Source organism: Embiotoca jacksoni, unplaced genomic scaffold (genome assembly GCF_022577435.1).
Source record: "Embiotoca jacksoni isolate LCO1_2020_lvr unplaced genomic scaffold, fEmbJac1.0.p SCAF_14, whole genome shotgun sequence".
Classification (NCBI taxonomy): domain Eukaryota; kingdom Metazoa; phylum Chordata; class Actinopteri; family Embiotocidae; genus Embiotoca; species Embiotoca jacksoni.
Window position 1 is genome coordinate 7,888,636 of NW_027185274.1, and position 22,437 is coordinate 7,911,072.

The window sequence follows — 22,437 nt, forward strand, 5'->3', positions numbered from 1 at the left end:
TCACTTGTGGGGAGAAAACCCCAAACTGCCTGTCCCTTACTCAAAGTATTGATAAAAAAAAATAGTAACAGATAGATGGCTTGCCATTTCCAGCTACTTAAAGGAGCCGTGTGAGTAATTTACCGGCATCCAGCTTCACCCTCCGCTCACTTTCAAGTGTGTAGAAACTGCGGTGGCCGCAAAAAACGTGAACGGCCCTTTCTAGAGCCAGTGTTTGGTTTGTCCGCTCTGGGCTACAGTAGAAACATGCCGATCTTTGTGGAAGAGGACCCGCTACCTGCTAGATAAGAGGAACTCATTTTAATGTAACGAATACACAACACTGCTTAGTCTCAGGTGATCTAATTTGTGCAGTAGGATTTTATGACTGACCGTGTCTTGCTGTTGTAATTTCCTCTTTTACTTCTCTATTACTAGATCTATTTGTCAGAAACCCACTGACTCACTGAACAATTTATTCTTTTCAACAAAGTATCTAATTTTTGAACAAAAACAAATTTGAGAAAGCAGACACCGGTCGTTAGTTTGTACAACTGTGTTTATCTCCTGTTTTACGAGGTGAAATAACATTTGCTGTTTTTATTCTGTCTGGAAATATGACATTATGAGGTTTGAGGTTTCCAGTCAATAGTCTTGTGGTTCCGTTTCATTCTAAGACGTTGAAGGGAGAAAGCTGCCTCCATAACCACTTCCAAAAAATGCAGCTGCTGAAGAGTTTAGGATATGGTGGCCATTCATGTCAGTTGCTGATGAACTGTTGCAGATGTTCCCCCCTGAGGGTCTCCAGTTCAGTCTCTCCCTTATCGGTCAGTGAGTTTCTCAGGTCAGGCTGGCACAGGTGATGGAAACGCTACAAAACAGCAAGCAAATATTCACCAATAATTCAACACATAAGTGCATCATACAGTATGTGTCAATGGCATTGTTCCGGTGTAGAACAGCATCAATGTAGTTCATTGCTAGGTAAATAAAGAACAGAGTTTGTACCATAGTTAAGCGCCAGAGAGAGATAGCAATAGCACCCACAAGAAATTGTATTTATGATATTATTTATATTTTTCAATATGGGAATGCTATGATTTATAATTTGAAAACTGAAGGAATACATTAATAAAAAAAATCTATTATTTTTTGACAAAAAATAATAAAGCAGCGAATCCGATTCACCCAAGGGGCGCAGCCGCATTGAACCTTTGACGCGACTTTCACTTCCTGTTATCAGGGCTAACTTACCTGAGTAGTAGTGCTGACTCAGAAACCAGTAACAGTTTACAGGACACCTGGAAACCAGTGCTGCCTCGACAACAGACCCACTGTTGACTTCTGAAGACTTCTGGTGGAAAGTGCGTGTTTTTTCCTCCTCTGTTGCTTGTTATATATTTAATGTGTTTGTTGCTTGAGACACACATTCTGACTCTTGTGTGAAGCTCATTCATTTACCACCCCGGCTGTGGATTAGTACTGTTGATTGATTGGTCCAGGTGCTGCCAACTGTCCTCAGTGAGTTTAACACCTCAGTCTGAGGCCGAAATGTGAACACACGGTTGCTTGCTGCTTGTGTAAAAGTCCTCTCCTTGGTGTGGGTGAAGTTTTCCATCCATATGTATGAAGCTGCATACGTGGTGTTAAAAACAGAATGACATGACTGTCCTCGAGCGTTTGTGCACTCGCCGTGTTAAAATGTGGCGACCAAAACCCTAAATGTCAGAGCAAACCCATAATAGCAGCAAAAGACATTCTCTGGCGCCCCCCTCTGGTTCAAACTCTGGAAATGAACATACTCGGGGTGACGTGGGGACTTCACAATGATTAAACATTTCACACACACACACACACACACACAAGTTGTAAGGTCCTCTCTTCTTAATAATCATAACAATCATAATCCTAAAACGTACAACTCATCTAGATGGGATGTGAGACGTAACTGGTGTGTAAAATCTTTTGTGAAATTTCATGGGAATCGTCACGATTTGAAGTGTCTCAAAGCACAGATAATACGGTCAACATGAAACCTGCCAATTTTGAAATTCTCATTAAAATGAGAAAATCATTTCATTTTTCTTTCTATAAGACATACACACCATGCCATTTCTTTAACTTGTTATAATATTTAGTGACACAGTTGTCTCACCTGCCTGAGGCTCCCAGTCCCGGTGACCAGCTTAAACAGTGCCCATCCCGGCACTAGCAGGATGGAGGAGAGGGCCAACATCCAGCCCAACACATATGCCCAGTCCGGGTACACGTACCAGCGATTAAAGGTCAGAGGCTGGTACTCGACTAAAGAACATATAAAAGAGCCCTGAGAACACAAGGGTGTGGTTTAGTAGTTGTACTCTTGACACACATGAGTATGGATATGTTCATGTCTGGAGCTGTTTGGATTCTGATCCCCTGAAAGCCCGACTCACCAGTGAGACCAGCGGTGTGAGGTAGAGCCAGCAGATTTTGAAGAATGGGTTTGCGTGCATTCCTGTCATGTCCTTTATGATGCTGAACAACCGCTCTGCCCCTTGAGAGATGAGATTAACAGCACATAATGATCCGCATGCCAGTGAGTCACTTGGTAGAAGGAGGAGACACACTTTTTCAACAGAGACGTCTTGTCAGAAGTGCAGCTCGGCCTGTGATTATGGCTTCTGTGGTTCAGGAAGATCATTGTCAAATCTGAGAAAACTGATGATGTCATTAAGGTGATGTCACCAGGTTCCCAGGCAACCATCAGAGAGACCAGGTAGTTCATGCAATTCCAATTCATTCAATCCATTCAATATAAAAGGAATCACTTCTTTCAAAACAGCATGCCTACCAAATATCCATCCCAGTGCCAGGGTTTCAAAGACACAGAGAAAGAGGATGCAGGCTCCATTACAAGCGTAATAGTCGAACATCTGGAACACATACATGCCTCCCTGCGAACAACAGCAGAGACCTTTATTTGATAGGCTTTTATTTTCTGCCTTAAGATGTATGAAAGCCTGTTTCAGCTAACATTTTCTTTTACATTTTATCTTAAAAAAAAGAAGAAGTCCTAATTAAACCATTTTTGGCAGCAATACACTCCCGTGTTGGAGCAATAAATAACAAATGTTAATCTAAAACTAAATACTGACTTCAGTGATCATGACAATCTGAGAGATGAAGCATATTAGGCAGAAGAGGAGGAGGAAACTCTCTCGTCGGCCTGCCCTGCGCATTACTTTGGGAAACATATCTATGACGGATGTCATCACCACCTCCATGGCAACAAACTGCGAAGACAATGGACAAAACAGACAAAGTGAATTTCCAACTGTAAATGCAATCTTCCAAAAAGAGTTCACCTACACGTGCATCTTACTTGTGTGTCCAGACCCAAGAGAATGAGCATGATGAAGAAACAGACGGACCACAGTTGAGGCAGAGGCATCATGGCGACAGCCTGAGGGTATGCAATGAACGCCAAGCCTGGACCTGGAACACAGCATCACCATGAATGATGCTCATTCAGCCACGATCACCTTGACTAACCAAGAAACACACAAACAACGGACAACTCCTTCTCTCAATATTACAGGAACTGGAAGAAGAGGAGAAACGTGGAAGTCACAAGTGTTATTACAAAACAATTTAACTTTAGAAGCGACTGCTTTATGCTCAGGATCACTTTGTTTTTAGTCAGGATGACACATTTTGTAGGACAAAATTGGGATATCTGTGGTTCCTTTTTGAAGTATATACAATAGTCAGAAAAACAAAACAAAAAAAAACCCACTGATGGAGCATTTTAATGTTTAATGTCGAGACATATCTAATCATAAATCATGTCGAGTATATTGTTCAAGCATATTGTAGGTATGTGTGAATAAGGGATGGGTATTTCAAGCAAAACTACTGTTCGAAATTTGCTGTGAACTATTCGATTTTTCTTCGAATATTCAAACTTCCTGACGGCTGCAGTTGTCTTTGCACGTTTCCTCATGTTCGCACCGGGACGTCTGACACCGGGATAGTTTCACCTGCAAACCTCCTGGACCCTTTAAAGCAGCGTGTTCCTCTTCTCCCCGTGTTATTTAATGCGCCTGGCAGGCAGCATTTAGACGCATTACCGCCACCTTCTGACGGGAGTGACGCATTACAACCGGACGCCGGGTTAAAAAAAACAACAACAAAAAAACCCGGGGGGAAATAAAGAACCGACTATTCGAATATTCGTCACCCATCCGTGGTATGAATCTATAATACAACGTACACATACTCCCGAGCATTGCCCCAGATCACACCCACAACATGCCAGCCTGAGTCAGCAGTATGTGCAGCAGGGTCCAACAGAGCTGAGAACAAGTGTCTTACAACGACAGCAATTTAACAGCTGTGCCGGCTCACATAGCCTTTGGGCAGAGTTGGCTGCGCGTGTGCTCGTCGTGTCTTTGGGTGTCCACACGATGAGAGCAAAGTGTCACAACACCAATATCATTTGCGCTGAGGAGTTCAACACCAGCAGCATCCGTAGCATGTTAACAGAAAGTTGTGAAGCTCTGTGACACCGGGTCCACAAAGAAGAGGACACACCTTTATAAGTATCTCTCTATATGTACCTGACTCAGCCACCTCTGCGATGGGAACGCCCTGCTCATGTGCCATGTATCCCAGCACGGAGAAGACCGCAAACCCAGCTACGACACTGGTACCACTGTTCAACAAACACAGCCACAGACAGTCTCTGCAAAACAGGATAACACAACACGTACTGTTTGAAGCTCTGTAATGTGGCTGATACGTTTGTATTATGCCATTACTTGGCTGTAATCTTCTGGCCCATCTGTCAGAAAGTTGATGTCAGAACTTTTATCATATCTGAAAACCCTGAAATGAAACAGCTCATTTGCTCATTGACATATACCCACTTATAGCAGTTATTGTTGTATTTGTTGTAGCTGCCGAGCACAGCTAAGGAGCCCACACCGATGCTGTAGGAGAAGAAGATCTGAGACCCAGCCTCCATCCACACCTGCTCCAACACACCAACAGTGAGTACATTTGTCCGTCTGTTCCTCTGCACTGTTTCAGTACACAATTAGGCTCCTACCTGAGGGTCTGTCAGTCGTGAGGGTTCAGGCAGAAGATAAAATACCACTCCTTGTAGCGCACCAGGAAGAGACAGTCCACGAATCAATAGAATTACGAGCATTACATAGGGGAAGGTAGCAGTGAAATACACCACCTGGGAAAAATGAAACGTTTAAGGCATCTGACAATATACTGTATATACATGTAATTGTGCGGCCTATGTAGATACCTTTCCTGTGGACTTGACCCCTTTCCAGATACAAAAGTAGCAGATGATCCACATGATAATAAGACACAACAGCACCTCCCACCTGATGCTGCCTATCTCCTCAATCCCCCCTGAGATGGCCAGCACTCGTCGTCTGGAAGTAAAAAGGATGCACAGGTACAACATTGTTTATCGAGTTTTGTTTCGTGTAACTGTCAACTGAATAGTGATGTGGTTGCGTTTGTTCATCTACTCAGACGTACTCCCAGAATTCTGTGGCCGCAGAAGTTGAGTTAGTCTGGTTGGTCCACCGGAAGGTGTCATTATTTGTTGAAAAGACGACACAGGCATCTAAAAGGATAGTAGGAACAAATATTCAGACAATAATGTATATAATTTAACAGTTAAAAGAGTTTTTGGGGGGGGATTTTCCAATGTTGGTGACAGTGGAAGCTGGGACGCCTGTCAGCTTTTATGCAGTTTTGATGCACGGCTATTGACCTGAGAGCATAATGTTTGTTGGTTTTGTTACCTTTTCTCATGCACAGGACATGTTTGTCAGTGAAGTTAAAAAAAACAACAACCACACAGTCCGACACAAACACAGACACTTTGTCTATGTTTAATATCATACATCATGTACAGTAAATACGGGTCTGTCCTATGATGCACGTATCAACCTTAATGCATGCTACGGTGACGCAGTCTGTGCATGTTACCTGTGTTCCAGTAGTTGTTGCAGCTGGCCCAGGGGAGCTGGGAGCTGAAGGAGAACACGAGGTAGAGCAAAGCCCAGGACAGAATAATGATGTAGGTCATACAGCTGTAGAGGAGGATCAGCTGCCCGCCATAGCCAATACCTGCAGGGACAGATTGGTCATTTTCTGTTACACACAAACATTACCAAAACCTCCATTTATCCATTACCCAAACCACCTGTTGTTCAGAGTCGCAGGAACTTGACTGACCAAAATCTAATATTAAAACTGCTGAGTCACTCTCGGGAAAAGTTTTTAAAGATAACTAAATTTAAAAATACAGGTAATTGAAAAAAGTGAAAGATTAACAGGAAGTTAAAACGTTTGTTTTTTTACAAGATTCACTCCAGAAGGAATGTATTCAAAATTGCGTTTTTACAACCCTTCAATAGAGTCTTCCTCATCATCTTACACATTCTCCCATTTGTCAAATGCTACTCCCATCACGCCCGCCCTCCCTCACCCCCACCCCTATCCCAGACCTTCTGCCAGTGGACATAGCTTCCTCCAGCAGGTGATGCCTCCCTCCTGGGTGTACTGGCCAATGGTTGTCTCCAGCAGGAACAGGGGTACACCACAGGTCACCACAAATACCAGATATGGCACCAAAAATGCACCTGAATTTACAAAATACACAACAGTGCTTTTAGTAAACTACAAGTAGACTTTAAGAAATGAAACACAGATTGTTTGCATCACATAAAATATTTTTTGGAAAGCAGCAGGAAGCTTACGGTAGTCACGCCATGCCCATGTTATTTTGTGTGACTCCTTGTTCTCCAAATCTCTAAACGGTACAAAGTTTGCATGACTCCTACAGCCACAGTTGCCACATAGTGGGAAATACAACATTGAAAATATAATTTTTTTTCAACTATCTTATCATTTATAAACTTTTAATAGTTATATTGATGAATACTAAAACTGTCAGGATATATTGATTTTGGTTTCTACCATTTTGATCCGGTGTGAGCCAAGAAATGATTGTAGGAATCTATGCTGTTAAATCAGGTGGAAGAGAGCCCGCAGACCTGCGTCAGGATGTCTGCATTGCAATTGTTACGTTTTCTGTTAGATAGATAGATAGATAGATAGATAGATAGATAGATAGATAGATAGATAGATAGATAGATAGATAGATAGATACTTTATGAATCCCACAAGGGGAAATTTTTTCACTAGAGCAGCATTATAGGTACATAGATACTTAGATGCACGGTCCTGCTTGGCATCATCTACAGTTTATGCTTGAGCGACTCCAAGCACAGAGAATTAACAAAAAATCCTTAAAAAGTGTTGATGGAGCTGAAGGACAAAGTGCATGTTCTTCAGAACAGATCCTGCCTGTGAGACCATGAATACTAGGTAAAAGTAAAACTGACAAGATAATCATCAATCAGTCAAACTTGCAACCCTGTGAACTGAGCAACATTGGACTTTGGACCTTTGGCTGGACAAATAACAAATCTGGAGACTGAAAGTCATTGCTGATGGTTGAAATCATCTCTCAACCAAAAATGTGGAACACTCGCTGTTTGCAGTCTGTCATTTGTGAGACTTTGCTGATGTTTCTCTTTTTGTGTATTTAAATATCCTTGAATTACGTGTTTAGAACAAGTAATTTGAAGACATCCTATCAAGTAACATACTGTACCAGGTCTAGTACTCAACTAGTTAGGGCCCGAACACCGAATGGTGCGAAAGCCCTATTGCTCTTCAAGGAATTCTTCTTCCCTATTATTCTCATTCATTGCATTACATTTAATTTAGCTGACGCTTTTATCCAAAGCGACTTACAACATACTGATGGTACACCATCGGGAGCAATTTAGGGTTCAGTGTCTTGCTCAAGGACACTTAGGCATGTGGGCAGGAGGAGCTGGGGAGGTGCATGTTTTTTTGGATGGTGGGAGGAAGCCAGATCACCCGGAGAGAACCCGCGCAAGCAAAGGGAGAACATGCAAACTCCACACAGAAAGGCCCAGGACCGGATTCGAACCCCGAACATTTTTGCTGTGAGGCGACAATGCTAACCACTGCACCACTGTGCCGCGCTCATTAAGCTTAATTGCCTTTTTGGCGGCTTTAACATACTCAAAAACTCATGAAACTTGGAACTTGCGTCAGTCGTGGCGAAAATTAGCGTATTGTAATGGTTTTGCTAGTGGGCGTGGCCAAATGGCTCACTAGTGCCCCCTGAACTGCAGCCCCAGCACCTAGCTGCATGCACAAAATTCGGTGGACATGTAGATCCTCCTACATCTAAAGAAAAGTCTCTTGGCACGAAGACCTAAACTTAACAAGAAGTCCGCCATTTTGAATTTAGTCACCATTTTTGGCGATTCACACACGTACTTTAACGAACTCTTCCTACAGAATTTTTCAGACCACCTTGAAATTTTGTCACTGCACTCTTAACACCTTTGGGATTAAAAGTTGTTAAAAAATAATTTGTTTTCGTCGATGAGTGTGCCCGTGGCGTGGGGGACATTTTGAGCCTCTCGCCAGGAAGCTATAAATTGCTGTAAATCTTATGTATATGGACTGACCGTCTCCAAACATTACAGGTATGATAACAGTCCGGCCCTGAAGACATCTGTATGGTCATATTCACTCATAGTCATAGTGCCCTCTGCTGGTAACTGGAAATTAAACTTTTCATACTTCCACATGCCTTGTCGAGCTGGTTGATCACATGAACCTAAATACGGGTCAGAATAGCGTAAACATGCGGTTGATGATATATTAAGAAGTTTGTGCGTCTTCGTCAAAGGGTATTACCATGGCAATGTGGCAAAGTTTGATGTTTCTTCATGACACGGGAAGTTGATGTTTATGGTCAAAGGATGCTTGAAACCTCACAAAACGTGGCACATACATCCGGCGTGGTGAGACGATACATCCGATATGTGTTTTGCGCGTGGCCAAATGGCTCACTAGTGCCCCCTAAACTGCAGCCCCGGCACCTAGTTTCACCTACATCGACATCAAATTGGGTCAGAATAGCCTTAAGGCATTGATGATGATATATTGAGAAGCCTGTGCTTTTTTGTGAAAGGGTGTCGCCAGGGCGATGCGGCAAAGTTTGATATTTCACCGTGACACAGGAATTTGATGTTTAAGGTCCAGGGATGCATGTTAAAGAATGTTAAAGCTGCCAAAAAAGGCAATTTTTTTGTGAAGAATAAGGAATGAGAACAAGAAAATTAAAACTGCAAGCTAAAACATTGCAACTGGTTCTGCTCGTCCAAATTTTGGATGATTTTCGGTATGACTTTTTTTTCAGATTTTGGATGACATTTTCATTTTTTGAAGTACACTGGCTCCCTGATGTGCAGCATGCGAGGGCCCGCATATTACTGCTGCTTTTAATTTAATCACTTCTTTTTGAAACATTGAAGTCTGAATAATTCAGACATGATAATAGTGTGTGTGAATAGGTTTCAGTTTAAACAGCATCAAGTTAAGTTGTTCTCCTGACTCATTTTTTTAAATGGAACTAAAAATATCACTTGATGCTTATTTGACTGGCACATTTCTCACCATTTCTAGCCTTAAATTGTTAGTCAGTCAAATCAGGTGACGTGAAATGACTTGTGGTTGTTGTATTTATGTGACTTATACACATTGAAAGAGCTTTGGGATTCAGTAATGTTAAGGGTATTCAACAAAATAGTTGTAAACTGAAAATAATTGTGTTCAGGAAACTCAACATAACTTGCTGAAAGTCAAGATAATGTTAAGTAGTGAGCATCATATTTGCTTACCCCCTCCATTTTTGTAGCACAGGTAAGGAAACCTCCACACGTTTCCCAAGCCGACAACATTTCCCGCCACTGCCAGGAGAAACTCCACCTTACTTCCCCAGTGTCCTCTCTCCTCCACCGCTGTTTTCATGTCTTTATCCCATATACTCAATAGCTCAGGTCTAACCCAATCTTCCTCTTGACCTCGATGCTTTGTATCCAGGTTTTCTGGGCCTTTCCATTTTCTACTAATTCTGTGTCATGTAATGAGCAGCTGTCTGACCAGTTAATCAGTTTTCAGTTGGAATGTAAATTATCTGCAGGTTTAGAAGGAATTTCAATCTCTAAATGAGTAACTCAGGGAAGTTGCTTATTTCCACAGCTGGTATTAAATATATATATTAAGGAAAAGTATAATTTTTGCATAAATATAAATTTTTAACCAATGAATCAAAAGCATTTATTAGATTTCTTGACATATTCTCATTTATTTCTGAAGATGCAGCACAGTTATCTAAAGGATGAACATTTATCTTAAGGGTGTAGTATGTCACAACAGGTCTCACCAAACTATATTTGTCAGTTGTTGTGATTGTCAGGGTGTGAAATAATCCATATGGATTAATGGGAAAACGGGCAACTGTATGCAAGTGAAAATCCTGCAGCTGAATGGTTTCTCAACATGTTCTCGTAATCAGTGATGTGTCAGTTGAATTTAAACAATTTGCGCAACTATTACATACTGTGCTGAATTTTCTCTCTCTTTCCAGCCTTCTTGTATTTATCAGGAATTCACTTGATGTCTATGTTTAGTTTTATATGCATCCTTTCCCGCTACCATTGGACACCATTAAGGCTGCTTTAAATGACAGTTCAAAGTCAATGCGAGTACAGAGATGGTAAAGACCAGGAGAGACTTGTAAAATGTTTTTGGCCTCAAGCTCATATTTATTTAAGATGTTAAATTATTTGTGTTGTTTGCTTCGTTTCTATGCTGCTTTTCATCAACTGATTAATCTTGATAAATGGACCTAAAAGGTGATAACTGGTAACCGTTGAGCCCGGGGGCCATCCTATCACACAGAACATGAATGTGCATGATGTTGTCTCTGCCCTGCACACTTTTTTAGTAAGAAGACGAGGTCAAAACCGAGGATGTAGCAGGAAACATTGAGTTGGGAGCTTTTCATTTCATTAGGCTGGAAGAAATGGCAGCAATAACGATGCTGTACCGGGCAGTAGTGGTGGAGAGGGAGCTCAGCTTAAAGGAAAGAACCAATGGAAAAAAATTATGAATTTCTTTATTCAGTGCACTTTAAAAAACAAAACAGTTGCAATGTAATATCTATTTTTTTTTTACCTTCAGTGCACTTCCTTTTCATATTTGAATCCTTCAAAACAGGACAAGCTTTTTATCTTCTTTGAGTGATCCCTTGTCTGCAATGCTGGAATCCAGTTATCAACATATAGATCATTTTGACAGGCAAAACATTTGTAATCACATCAACCTAAAGCAGTGGAGACCACAGCAGGCCTAACAACAAGAAAAGGACGCCTGTAAGTGTTATCCGTCCAGTTCCACTGGTTTCTGTACTCCTGTCTCTTAGCTGCCTCTGCTTGCCAGATGTTAGATGGCAACGTTTCATATTTCCAGCTGTGTCCCAAACCAGCATCTCTGCATGAGCAGAACAGCAGCTGGATTGGTACCTCACCCACAGTGGCTGAGATGATCCCAGTACCCATTCAGAAACATTAAAAGGGGAATCCCCTGTTTTCAATTTAGCCTTGTGATGGTGGTGGTGGCTCCCGGTGGTTGTCTTGTCATTGTCTACCTGTTGCTCATTGAAACCAGGCTGGGCCTCTCCATGGCTGTCCTGTGTGGCTGGAGGGCTCTGGAACAAAGTCAGAATACCGTCACCCTTTTGCAATTGGAGGGCGGCAAGGCCTGAGCGACCAATATCTGACACGACCAAAGAAACACTCCAGCTAGACTCGTTGCAAATAGAAGGACAGTTAGACTGGACTCGTGCAGCAGAGCAGGATGGTGACGATGTATCCGGATCCTACAGGCGACAGAGACAATTGTCATCACAATTAAGCATTATGCATGAACTTCCACATCCAAAAAAAGCAAAAAGAAATTACCGCATGAAACAAAAAATAGTTTTCTGTTGTTTCTCACCAGGGGGACCACAGTCAAGTAGGCGACAGCATAATTTGAGTCTGAAGAGTCAATAGCATGCACAGTGAGGGTAAGCGTGACAGTCGCTCCTGCCTGGGCTGTGGCAGGAGTGTGGAGGTACACCTGGCCCCGGAAAGACCCTCGTTCTGAAACAGGGAACCTGTAGAACAAAAACTCAAACTAAACACAAAAATTTGCACGTATTTGATTTAATAACCGTGCCAAAAATATCACTTTTCCCATTAATTATTTTACTACTACCCTATTTAGAGACGACAGCCTCCAAAATGCATGAAATGTTAAATATTACATGTGCATGACTGCATAGTGAATGGCAGCATAGGACACAGAAGAAACTGAATGGCAATATGCTTTGATTGTCACTTATTGGCTGAGTAAGATGTATTTATTTGACTTTTTGCTCTACCTGTGCGGTCCTCTCGTGTTAAGATATCCACAGTCGTCATCAGCAGTGAAACTGAAGAGTTGAGTAGAACCGTGGTTCAGGATGTCAAAGTCCACCATTGTGCTGTGACCAGGTACCAGGCGGGGGCCAGACAACACCTGCGGAGATAAAGATGCACAACTATTTTAATGGATTGAAAGTTGTGTGGAACGCTGGTATAGGAAAAGTCACAATTTGCAATTGTGCGATATTTTAAAACTTTAAGTTTGGCTGTTTAGTGCGAGGTAGAAGAAGCATTATTTGGTATTTGCCCAGTTGGGGGATCGAAGAACAAGTTGTAATCACAACTCTGACATACTTTATGTATTGTAAATGCAGCTGTTATTCGGCAACATTAGTATAATATTTTTGGTGTATTTCTGGCTTATCCTTTTGGATTTGATGTAGTTTCCACTATCTCTTGAGCGCCCTTGAGTTGCCTCAATTTGGCTTAAAGTCGCAGAGAAGAAAATGTTACTTTTGCACAGGCAGGCACATGTGTGGCCAAAAGCTTTTTGTGGCACAGATTGTTAGTGTTACAGTAAGTACAGTGACAACCCAAAAACCCAAGAGATCGGTGGTGTTGGAAGCTGTCACGCTGAAGAAGGAGGTCTTTAGGGCCTGTTTGGGTCAAAGGACACCTGGCACAGTAGATAGGTGGCAGCAGTTAAGACAGAAATAGCAGCTACGGGTGCAGAACAAAATCTGGAGGATGGGAGGAGCTTGGATAAGCCATGGAAAATGATTTTGGGTCGGCCTTTTGAATTGGCTGGCTTCACTCAAACTGTGCTTGGCAAAGGTGGAGAAGCTGTAACCGCAACTGAGGAAACATTGTTGGAAAATGGTAGGAACACTTTGAGGAACTCCTAAACCTGAGAGATATGCCTCCGTCACAATTCATTTTTCAGTCGACATTAACGTAGAAGGCGCCCCTCGTCTTGTTTAGCATTACTACTAATGATTACCTGTATCTGAAAGTGAGTGGGCTGCACCATATCAGTGGAAACCCTCTCCAGCTTGTTTCCTTTGCTGTCCTGGCCTGCAAGTCGAACACAGAAGGGAACTGTGGGAACAGAGTCCACCAAGCCCACCAGTTCCTCCAAAGAGTGGAATGATGAAGAGGAGGAGGAGGAGTTCAACTTCACCTGCTGAAGGCTCTGCCCTTCAGCTCCCACCAGAGTTGCATGACTGAAAAAGACTTGTTCATCTGAAGCCAAGCCTGTGACAGCCAGCACCAGAAAGGCAGGGACACCTGAAAATATAAAGTAACAGTAGTTTGCTAAATGGCAGGCACATTCCCAAGTCAAAGACTTGGTTTATTTGGTCACTGATACATCATAATTATGTATAAATCTAAATCTGTCACCTGCCACGGGACTACCCGCCACTCTGGCCAGACCTGGGTGTGTCTCGTTGGTTACGGTTGCAAAGTAATACAGGAAATCTACCCTGCTGTCCCCTGGTGGTGCAGATCAAAAGACGAAGCATTCTTTGTCTCATTACACAGTAGAAGTGCAGTTACATTAAAACAAAAGTACCAGCAATCATTCATCTGTGGATCTGCTTGATGCCGTTCATGTTTTTTCTTTTACCTATTACACTGAATGTGAGATGTCCGTCACTCTTGGCTTGGAGTTTCCATTGTCCGGGCTGTGTAGGAGGAAGGAGGCGGATGCGGTACAGACCCTGGAAGTGCTCCAACTCTGCTAGTGGGCCTTGTTCGTTCAACAGAGACTGACTTTCGTCTGACAAAAAGAGGAACATGAACAACTGAGATTATTTTACCATCAAATGCAAAGAATAAAAGAGGTCATGGACAACCGCATGATGTGTTTTTACACAACTAAGACAATGCAATGTCCAGCTTGTACAAGGGGTGCAATGCCCTAATGTGACAATTGGATTACATGGAGTGTTTGAGCGTGATGGTTACCCAATGGACTGGTGAGGATACACTCTGTCATAGAGCCAGTGACATGTAGGGTGACGTTGTTAACTGAGCTGTCAACTCTGAAGGAACGGACAGACATCAACTCTTGGTCACTTTCCACATGAAGAAGAGTCACCTGAGAAGGAAGGAGGAAAAAAATGCACTTGGTATATCTGAACAATAGATACAAATGTATTGAAACAAGTGAGTACAGTAGCTGAAAAACTATACTTAAGTAAAAGTACTGTTACTTACTAAGATAAATACAAAAAAAAATATATAGGTAGTCAACAAATTCATTACTTGATAAAGGGGATGAAAGTATCCACTAAAACCTATTGAAAAGTAACTTCTCGACTAAAAGAAATAGAAAAATAATACTTATTGCCTTCATTTAATTTATGTGGACACAAATGACCATAGATTTCTTTGCATTTTCAGGGAAAACAAGTAGATAACATTTGTAATATAGAGAAAAATCCGACACATTTACCTTCTTACTGGAGAGCCGGCAGCTCTCTGACACTAAAATCATTTATTTTCAGTTAACCTGATTTCTCGGAGGAAGCTTGTTTTCTGCTTTCCTTTTATCTAATTAGAATGAGATATGTATCCTGTTACATTTAGAAAATTACACAATATGAACTCAATATTCTCAGAAAATTACTGTTATTGTGAAATAATTAAATTGTGTCATTAAATGTATCAGGTGGAAACATACAGGACTCCAAATATATGTTTGTAAATAGTTGTCAGTTTCAGATGCTTAAAAGTAGCCAGAAAACCAGTCAATGCGGGCTTGTAGCTGCTTGCTTACCACACAGAGTAAGCCTGTATTGGCAGCCTGTATTGTCACTTCCTTCTCTGCTTAAACAACATGTTTGACTTGGCTGTGTGTGAGATGTTTATCTCCATCACTGGGTTGTACCTTGTCAGCAGCTGTGCTATCCTCCACTATGGCAGAGACCCTGTGGATGTCAGAGTTGGTGGTGAATATTGTCAGTCCTCCTGACAGGGAGGACAGGGAAGAGTAGAGAGAGAAACGATCAGGGGACAAAGGTTTTTTACTCCTCCTCCTCCTTCTTCCTCTGCTCTCTGTTGTGTAGTTGGGGTCTTCAGTAAGGAGAAATGTCACCTGTGGGAAAATCAGATCAGAACGTGCTAAAAGAAGTGTATGCTTAAATACAATTTTCTTGATGACTGTCACAGTTTCTCACTACAAAAGTTTCATAAAGTTCCATTAGAATCCGTCCTCAAAAGAAATTTGCCTTGTGCCTTCCCACTTCTATGAATTAGTATATGCAGTATCTGCAAGCATAGCTAATGTCTTACTAATTTGTAAATCTACACTGTCATGACCTGTCTGAATTAAGGTGAAACTTTTTTTTTTTTTAAATTAATTCCATTGTGTTTTATTTAGCTGTAAAGATTCCAGCTGAGAATTAAAAAAATATCTCAAAGAATGGCTCAGCGTGATCAGAGCAGCTCCAGATTTGTCATTACCACAGACTTTCTCTTTGCTGATAATCTTCTCTGATTGTCAACTCTGATTCACACTAAAGATAATGCATCTTATTATGGATCTCTTTAAAGTTAAACCTACCTTGCTCTGTTTCTCGAGTATGAGGGCCTTTACTGCATCAAACATGTGGGCGTCTTTAGGGGAAGCGTCAGTGAACACAAAGATGTCTGACAGCGGCGGACTGTGAGTGAGTGCCAGCTGGAAACAAACACACAGCAAGAGAGCAAGTCAGCTGCTACATGTACATCCATGAATTTCGTATGTGATTTCACATTCATGCACACACTACATCACTTATTTGTCTCCAGTGTTCAGCATCTAAATTTACCTGAATGGCAGAGAGGCACATCTCTGGTTCGTCTCCTCCTCCCAGGGCCATCAGGTTCTCCATGTGCTGCATGAACTGGTTTGGGTCTCCGGTCTCATGCACTGGTCCTACCTCTGCACGATACAGTAGATAGAAATGTTACGATTTGACAAGCAACAGCTTTTTTGAGAGCTCTGAAACTTAATGTATTTGGTTGGACAAATTTCAAAGGAACTTGTAGTCTATTTAAAGAAATAGTTCGACATTTTGCCAAATTGAAGTTCTTGGCAAGAGATACTTAAGGCTGACACCGCTCGTGTCTCTAAAGAAAATATGAAGCTCTCTCTTTAGCCCACCGTGAATGTATCCCATTTATTTAAGCTGCGCAAAAAGCATTCGATGTAAAAATGATACGTTGTTTTGTGGTTATGTGCTGAAGTATTTATTGACCAGAGACAGTAACTCCAGGAAGCTACTGTGAAGCGTCACCAATTCAGTATCCAACCAAATGTGAGATATGATCACAATATCCTGATCTGTTCCTAAGTTATGGAATCGCGTTCACAAACATGGGACAGGGGTCACAGTGACCTTGACCTTTGACCCCTCAAAATCTAATCAGTTCATCCCTGGGACCCCGTGAAGTCATTTTTGAGACATCGCGTTCACAAGAATGGTACATACAGACAACCTGAAAACATAATGCGTCCGGCCACATTTGGAGGCATTATAAAACTGCTAATTAATAAGAAGTACAAGATCGTTACATGATACCTAGTAGATAAAAGTTTGATTTCTAAAATGATTGGCCCATCTCTTCAGTCCGTCCAGCTACTCTCCGTGACAATCTCTCACCTGGGTCGTGGAAGGGCACGAGTACAAATGTGCCGGGCTGCTCAGGGCTGTTGACTCGGTTCTGGATGATGGAGTGAGCTCGAAGCCGAGCAGCAGTGATCTCCTCAAACATGCTGCCTGTGGTGTCCATGACAAACACCAATGCAGGAACCTGCTTTACACTGAAGAGCCTGTCCAAGGAAGTTTGCAAGGAAATAGATATATATAAACTACATCCACTCAACACCTGATTCTTGCAACATGATATATTTAGGAAGTTATGGGCCTACATATATTTTTCAATGTTTTCTACTGTAAAAGTGGTTGAAACTCACCTGAGGAAGGTTTTGTGGCCAACAGTGTCCCTGAGGTCTCTCAGTACAGTCAGAGTGGCCTCAGTGGCCAAAGAAGCAGCTTTGACATGGAGGTAGTGGTGAGGGGAAAAGAAAGGCGAGGTGCTGTCCTTGTTGATGCCTCCTTTGGCCCCCATGTAGCGGCTGCTGTCCAGAACACCTCCATGACTGCATTTGCCTGAAAAAGAAATCTTTGCAGCCTAAATTTGAAAATTAAAACATCCTAGAAAAAAAATGCTCTTCAACTGATTTTGCTTATTGTTCTTTTTTTTCTTTTTTTTTGGCAGGACTGCTGCTGCAGGTGGCTGAAGTAGTGCAGACATACCGTGAGGTTTTAGAGGGAAAGTGCTGAAGTAGCCAGTGGTGAGCAGCTGGGAGTCTTCTTGTGTGTTTGTCAGTCTTGGCAGGAGGTTGTTTCGACAGGTATTACTGAAGCACTCCATACAGGTCGGAGTGTCCTCTGTGATCACAGAGGTTGAGGGGTTAATTAAGTTTCACATTCCCCCCTTTTTAAAAATAACACTATTTTGTTATCATGCTTATTTGCACTGAAGACCTTTTCTACACTATGAGGCTTCTCACTAAGTAATTTGAAATAGTGTCAATGAAATGCCTACTTTTAGAGGTAAAATATGTTCTAACTGTATAAATGACTGGATTGGTTTAAAATCACCCTTCAGGTTAAAATACTACGGTACTGGATGGTATTTCAAGTATACCATACACATCATTGGTAAATATCATACTGGTCACATTGTGTAAGGGGAATATTGTTTCTCAGTGAGACTTAACTTGTAGAAATAAGGATTTCATTTATCAGGTGTCAATTTATCAATAAGTAGGTTTGGGTCATCAACTTTTGAATCAGAAAGCTTTATCGATTCTTTTTACAATTCTTTTCTGAATTGAGGATGACTATCTCAAACTGATGTATATATTAAAAAAACAGAAATTGATTTGAGGAAAGATGCTAAAGTAAATATTGGTACCATTTCAGTTTAGGCTACAAGTATTTAATGTTTTTTGACCATGTCATGCCTCACTGTCGTAGTCAGTTTCAACTGTTCAATTTCCACAACATTGTTAGGCGTGGTTGTCAAGCAAGCCAGATTACTGAATTTACTCTGACAAACCACTGACCTCTCATCCAGTTAGTTTAGCTTAAAGTCAGCCTGCCTTTGCGCTTGTGTCTGTATTTGGAACTACATTCCTGCTGTCACAAAGCTAGCTGTGATGAACACATTGCCCTAACAGGCATCCGGAAGACAAAACAAAGCACTACGTCACCAAAGCAGGGAATCTACAAACTATAAAACAAAAACTGTAAAAGAAGTAGCATTACGAGTTGTATATCCTTTACAACAATACTGAATCCTCTCTCAGCCCCAGGATCACTGTGTGATGTTTGTGATAGAATTAACCTAGAGCGTATTCACAGATGTGATTCACCTTTAGCTACAGGGATGGCAGGCTCCTCTGGCTGCAGCAGGTGGAGGTAAACGGAGCGCTGGCCCATCTCCACCCAGTTACTGTGACTGTAGAAGTCCTGGCATAACATAACAGAATGAATAGGAAATTAATTACCAGTGTTTCTGCCAGAATATCATGGGATTTAATTGTGATTTCAACCATTTCACTGTACAGAATAAAGTCCATGCAAGCAGTGAGGTAAAAGGTAAATGAAGATAAACTCAACTGCACGTGCGTGATGATGTCTTTAAACGCACCGTAGTTTAGTAAACCAGAAGCTCAAGTGCAGGAGTTTGTCAAATCTATTATATTTATCCAGGACAAGCATTTACCTCACGACTCATATCAACTACTAATGACAGTTTCTGTGTACCTGCAAGGAGTGAAATAGCTGACCCAAGCTATGACGGGCACTTTGGTACTCTTTGGCCCGCACTGAGAGCACAGTCTGAGTCCAGAACTGACGTAACATCAGCATGGCGCTGTCAACACGCTCTGAATCAAAGTGGTAGACCGGGTTGGACCTGGTGGAGCTCAGGAAGTCCATGTCCGCATTGGACTTCACCACCTCTCCCACAGCTCTCCAGAAGCTGCGGCCCAGCCTGGTCTGGATTGGGATTAAGCAAATAAAATTTTGCATATTTGGAAATAATGTATAGTCTTAAATACAGCTCTGATTTAAGCACTTTGTGAGCTACTGATGCTGGCTCACATCTGTACTAACACCTAAATACACCTAGCAGCAGACATGAGCTCACCTGCTCCTCTGCAGGGGTCCCCTGGTGTTTTCGAGTGTCCCTCAGGGTCTCCAGGGTGACATTGAGGATGGCCTGCTCTGTGATGTACTGATGCGTGTGCGAGTCCCAGGACAGAGTCAACACTCGAGACCAAAAGTTGGGGAGGAAACCCATGCATGGTAAAGCGAGGAGGAGAAGGTAAAGGAGAACAAACCAGTGCACCTGCTTCTCACTTCCTTCCCTGATTCCTCTGCCCTGTGACATTATGCGCTGGAGAAAAGGTGAGGAGGTCACATCCTACCTGCAGATGTTTGCAAGACAATTACATTTTTTAATAGGCAACACCTATCACAAACACAGTCTTTTAATCAATTGCTCACAAATCTGTAAATCTCTAACTGTGACCTCTTCTCTTAGCCGTGTTGAAAGTATTTTTAGTTCAAACATTCAGACTGAATTTGACCGAATTGAACAATCATCTCCAAATGAGTTCTGTGATGCGTCATGATTTTGTCATTTCCCGCTTGCTAAATGAATGGACAGTAAGTGACCCGACCCCTGTTGTTTAGCACTGTTTTGTGCTAATTTGATCATGTTGTTCCAGTCATCCATGTGTCCTCTTCTGTCATCGCCCACTCCTTACCGCCAACCCCGATACTTCCTCTCAGATTTTTTTTGAGCCTGGTCTGTACAGAGGCTCCTATTGTTTTTTGGCACCTTTATCCAGAAACAATACTTTGGGTTTGTTCTCAGTCTCTGCTTTCACAAGGGAGAGACTGAAACAAAGCACGAGGCCTATAAACAACTCTCCCCCTCCGCTGTGCAAGCCCTTTCTCAGCCAATTGGTTTCTTAAATTGAGAGCTTAAAGTCTCCTCCTTGCACTCATTCTGCAGGAGTGATGCACTGTGTAATAATCATTCACTGGTTCGCTGCTTTTTAGAAGCAGTTTTTAAAACGTTTCTTAATTCATCTAACTTTTATTTAACCAGGTAAAAAAAACAGTTGCATGTTGAGTGCACATCGATTACATATTTACAATTACGTACAAAACTAGATATTGTAATAGGCACAGACTAGTATATCATTCAAATTAGTTAGTGCAAATAGCATAGCTATAGTTTTTATTTTTGCATTTAAAAGTAATTTCATATCAACGCTGTAGTGAGTTAAAGTCAGACTATCTCTGAGGACTGAGCAGAGGGATACAGTATTGTATAATCAGCATACATATGGTACATTGAATGTTTTGTACTGGCACAAATATCATTGATAAATAATTTAAAAGAATAGATCCTCGGGGAACTCCCTTTTTCAGAACAGGATCAGAGACAACATGACCAAACCTGACAAATTTAGTTAGTTGGATAACTCTGAAACTTCATGGATTCTCACAAGCATAACTTGTGTGCTGTTGTTCACTTAAAGCAGTTGGTCTTGTTTTTGCCATCAACAAAACCACCGAGAGCTTCACTTTATACCCATCTACCTCCATCATCACAGTGCAAAAATGTCATCTAGGAAAGTTTCATTGTACAAATTAATGCAAACAATATATTGTACTTTTTAATTAATTTGTATATTATTAGAAAATACAAACACTCTCTTTAAACTCTAGTTACTATTAAACAGTTTAACTAAAAGCGCTCACCTCAGTTCATTTCTATCTCTTCAGACTTCCTTCAGACAGCAGTGTTTTGCAGACACCACAAATGCACATTTTATATGTACAACTTTCACCACAACCTGTCAGCGGAGGAGCCGTTTCCCCATAATCACAGCAACAAAATGATTGAGTCTTCACTTTTGTCTTTCCTTTGGTTCTTGTCGCTGCTCGGCTCCTCAGTAAGAAAATTAATAGCCCAGAAATTAATGGAAGAGGCACTTTCTTGAGAGTCCGATTGACACTGCAACACCATGAGGCCGAGGACATCTCGTCATCAGGGAGCTACAGCCTCTCACCCCTCCTTAGCCCCCCATTAATGCACGCTGCATTGATTCTCCACAATAGGGCCGCATATATTACCAGACAGAGGGTTCAACTTAGGCCTAACCCAACCTCCCTCCCCCCCGGTATCCATCCATCACTCTCACGTTTCCGCACAAAACCAAAAAACACTGCCTTTAACAACGACTTCTTTTGGCAGAGCTAAGGAGGGTATCAGTTGCCAGCCAACGCTAGAGGCCGTGTTGAACTTCAGTTTGTGGGACTACATGTGATAAAAAAGATAAAGGACGGGATGTTTTTCAGCTTCAGGTCTCCTGTTGGTTCATGGATTTGGTTGAAGGTTTAAAGTGTAACATCAGTGGTTGTTTGATCAAAAATGTTTGATCCTGTTTTAGTTTGGAAATTAAAGGGAAACGAAGAGACAAGAAGAAAATGTTGTTGCTCTGTCTAGAGTAGATCACACTCCAACCAAAGCATAAAAACACCCACAAGAAGGTTTTTTTGTGGAGCAATTCAGAAAGTGAAAGTAGGTCAGTTTATGGTTTGGTCACAATGAAACAGAACGTGGGGAGGATCAGTAAAAATATTTAGACAATGCAGATTTTTGCAGAGTAAAATGCTCGAAGGGGGTGAGGGGTGGTGGTAAATGCTTCCTGTTTGCCTACAGTTTGAGTAGGTAAGTAAGTTTGTTCCCATGCCAACCCAATTTCACCACAACCAGATTTCTGTCAGTCACATGAACCACTTAACAACAGTTGTAGGCCTCTTGGTGCTCCATCACTTGCTCATCCAGAAATATGTGTCTGTAATGACTATTTTAGTCATAAAAGCTGCAGAGATTGCTCTATGTAACAGTAAAAATAAAGGTCCTAATTTGTGTTGTCATATTTCCGAATTTTTAAAGACCCCCTTTAACTTTTATGTTTCTGAATGATGCAGGTTTTTAT

General features: G+C 41.7%; 2 protein-coding genes across 2 annotated transcripts; both read right to left on the minus strand.

The window, feature by feature from the left end:
• Positions 1-533: 533 nt before the first annotated feature.
• On the minus strand, positions 534-9,918 carry LOC138197161 (sodium- and chloride-dependent GABA transporter 2-like). Its single transcript, XM_069147758.1, has 14 exons — positions 9,786-9,918; positions 6,501-6,635; positions 5,980-6,120; positions 5,524-5,611; positions 5,282-5,414; positions 5,072-5,206; positions 4,890-4,993; positions 4,581-4,705; positions 3,344-3,456; positions 3,117-3,254; positions 2,813-2,915; positions 2,415-2,515; positions 2,135-2,305; positions 534-850 (listed from the first exon to the last, which is right to left on the minus strand). The coding sequence occupies exons 1-14, from the start codon at positions 9,913-9,915 to the stop codon at positions 740-742; spliced, it is 1,728 nt and encodes a 575-aa protein (XP_069003859.1). The 5' UTR covers positions 9,916-9,918; the 3' UTR covers positions 534-739.
• A 1,147-nt stretch (positions 9,919-11,065) lies between these two features.
• Positions 11,066-21,407, minus strand: vwa7 (von Willebrand factor A domain containing 7). The gene is made up of 17 exons (XM_069147731.1): positions 21,194-21,407; positions 19,566-19,845; positions 19,181-19,414; positions 18,787-18,883; positions 17,663-17,797; positions 17,320-17,515; positions 17,006-17,175; positions 16,172-16,284; positions 15,925-16,041; positions 15,250-15,456; positions 14,325-14,457; positions 13,984-14,136; positions 13,758-13,850; positions 13,357-13,643; positions 12,374-12,510; positions 11,947-12,106; positions 11,066-11,827 (listed from the first exon to the last, which is right to left on the minus strand). The coding sequence occupies exons 2-17, from the start codon at positions 19,806-19,808 to the stop codon at positions 11,273-11,275; spliced, it is 3,030 nt and encodes a 1,009-aa protein (XP_069003832.1). The 5' UTR covers positions 19,809-19,845; positions 21,194-21,407; the 3' UTR covers positions 11,066-11,272.
• Between the last annotated feature and the right edge of the window lie 1,030 nt (positions 21,408-22,437).

What these genes read in the sequence shown, in the direction of transcription:
- LOC138197161 (XM_069147758.1), bottom strand. Translation starts at nt 9,915, where the DNA reads ATGAAAACAGCGGTGGAGGAGAGAGGACACTGGGGAAGTAAGGTGGAG. An exon ending in GCGGCCACAGAATTCTGGGA is followed by an intron (nt 5,415 to 5,523) that starts GTACGTCTGAGT and finishes TTTTACTTCCAG; the next exon opens with ACGACGAGTGCTGGCCATCT. An exon ending in TACAACAATAACTGCTATAA is followed by an intron (nt 4,706 to 4,889) that starts GTGGGTATATGT and finishes CCTGTTTTGCAG; the next exon opens with AGACTGTCTGTGGCTGTGTT.
- vwa7 (XM_069147731.1), bottom strand. Translation starts at nt 19,808, where the DNA reads ATGTCACAGGGCAGAGGAATCAGGGAAGGAAGTGAGAAGCAGGTGCAC. An exon ending in TTTCCCTCTAAAACCTCACG is followed by an intron (nt 17,516 to 17,662) that starts GTATGTCTGCAC and finishes TTTCTTTTTCAG; the next exon opens with GCAAATGCAGTCATGGAGGT. An exon ending in AACACGAGAGGACCGCACAG is followed by an intron (nt 12,107 to 12,373) that starts GTAGAGCAAAAA and finishes TTTGTTCTACAG; the next exon opens with GTTCCCTGTTTCAGAACGAG.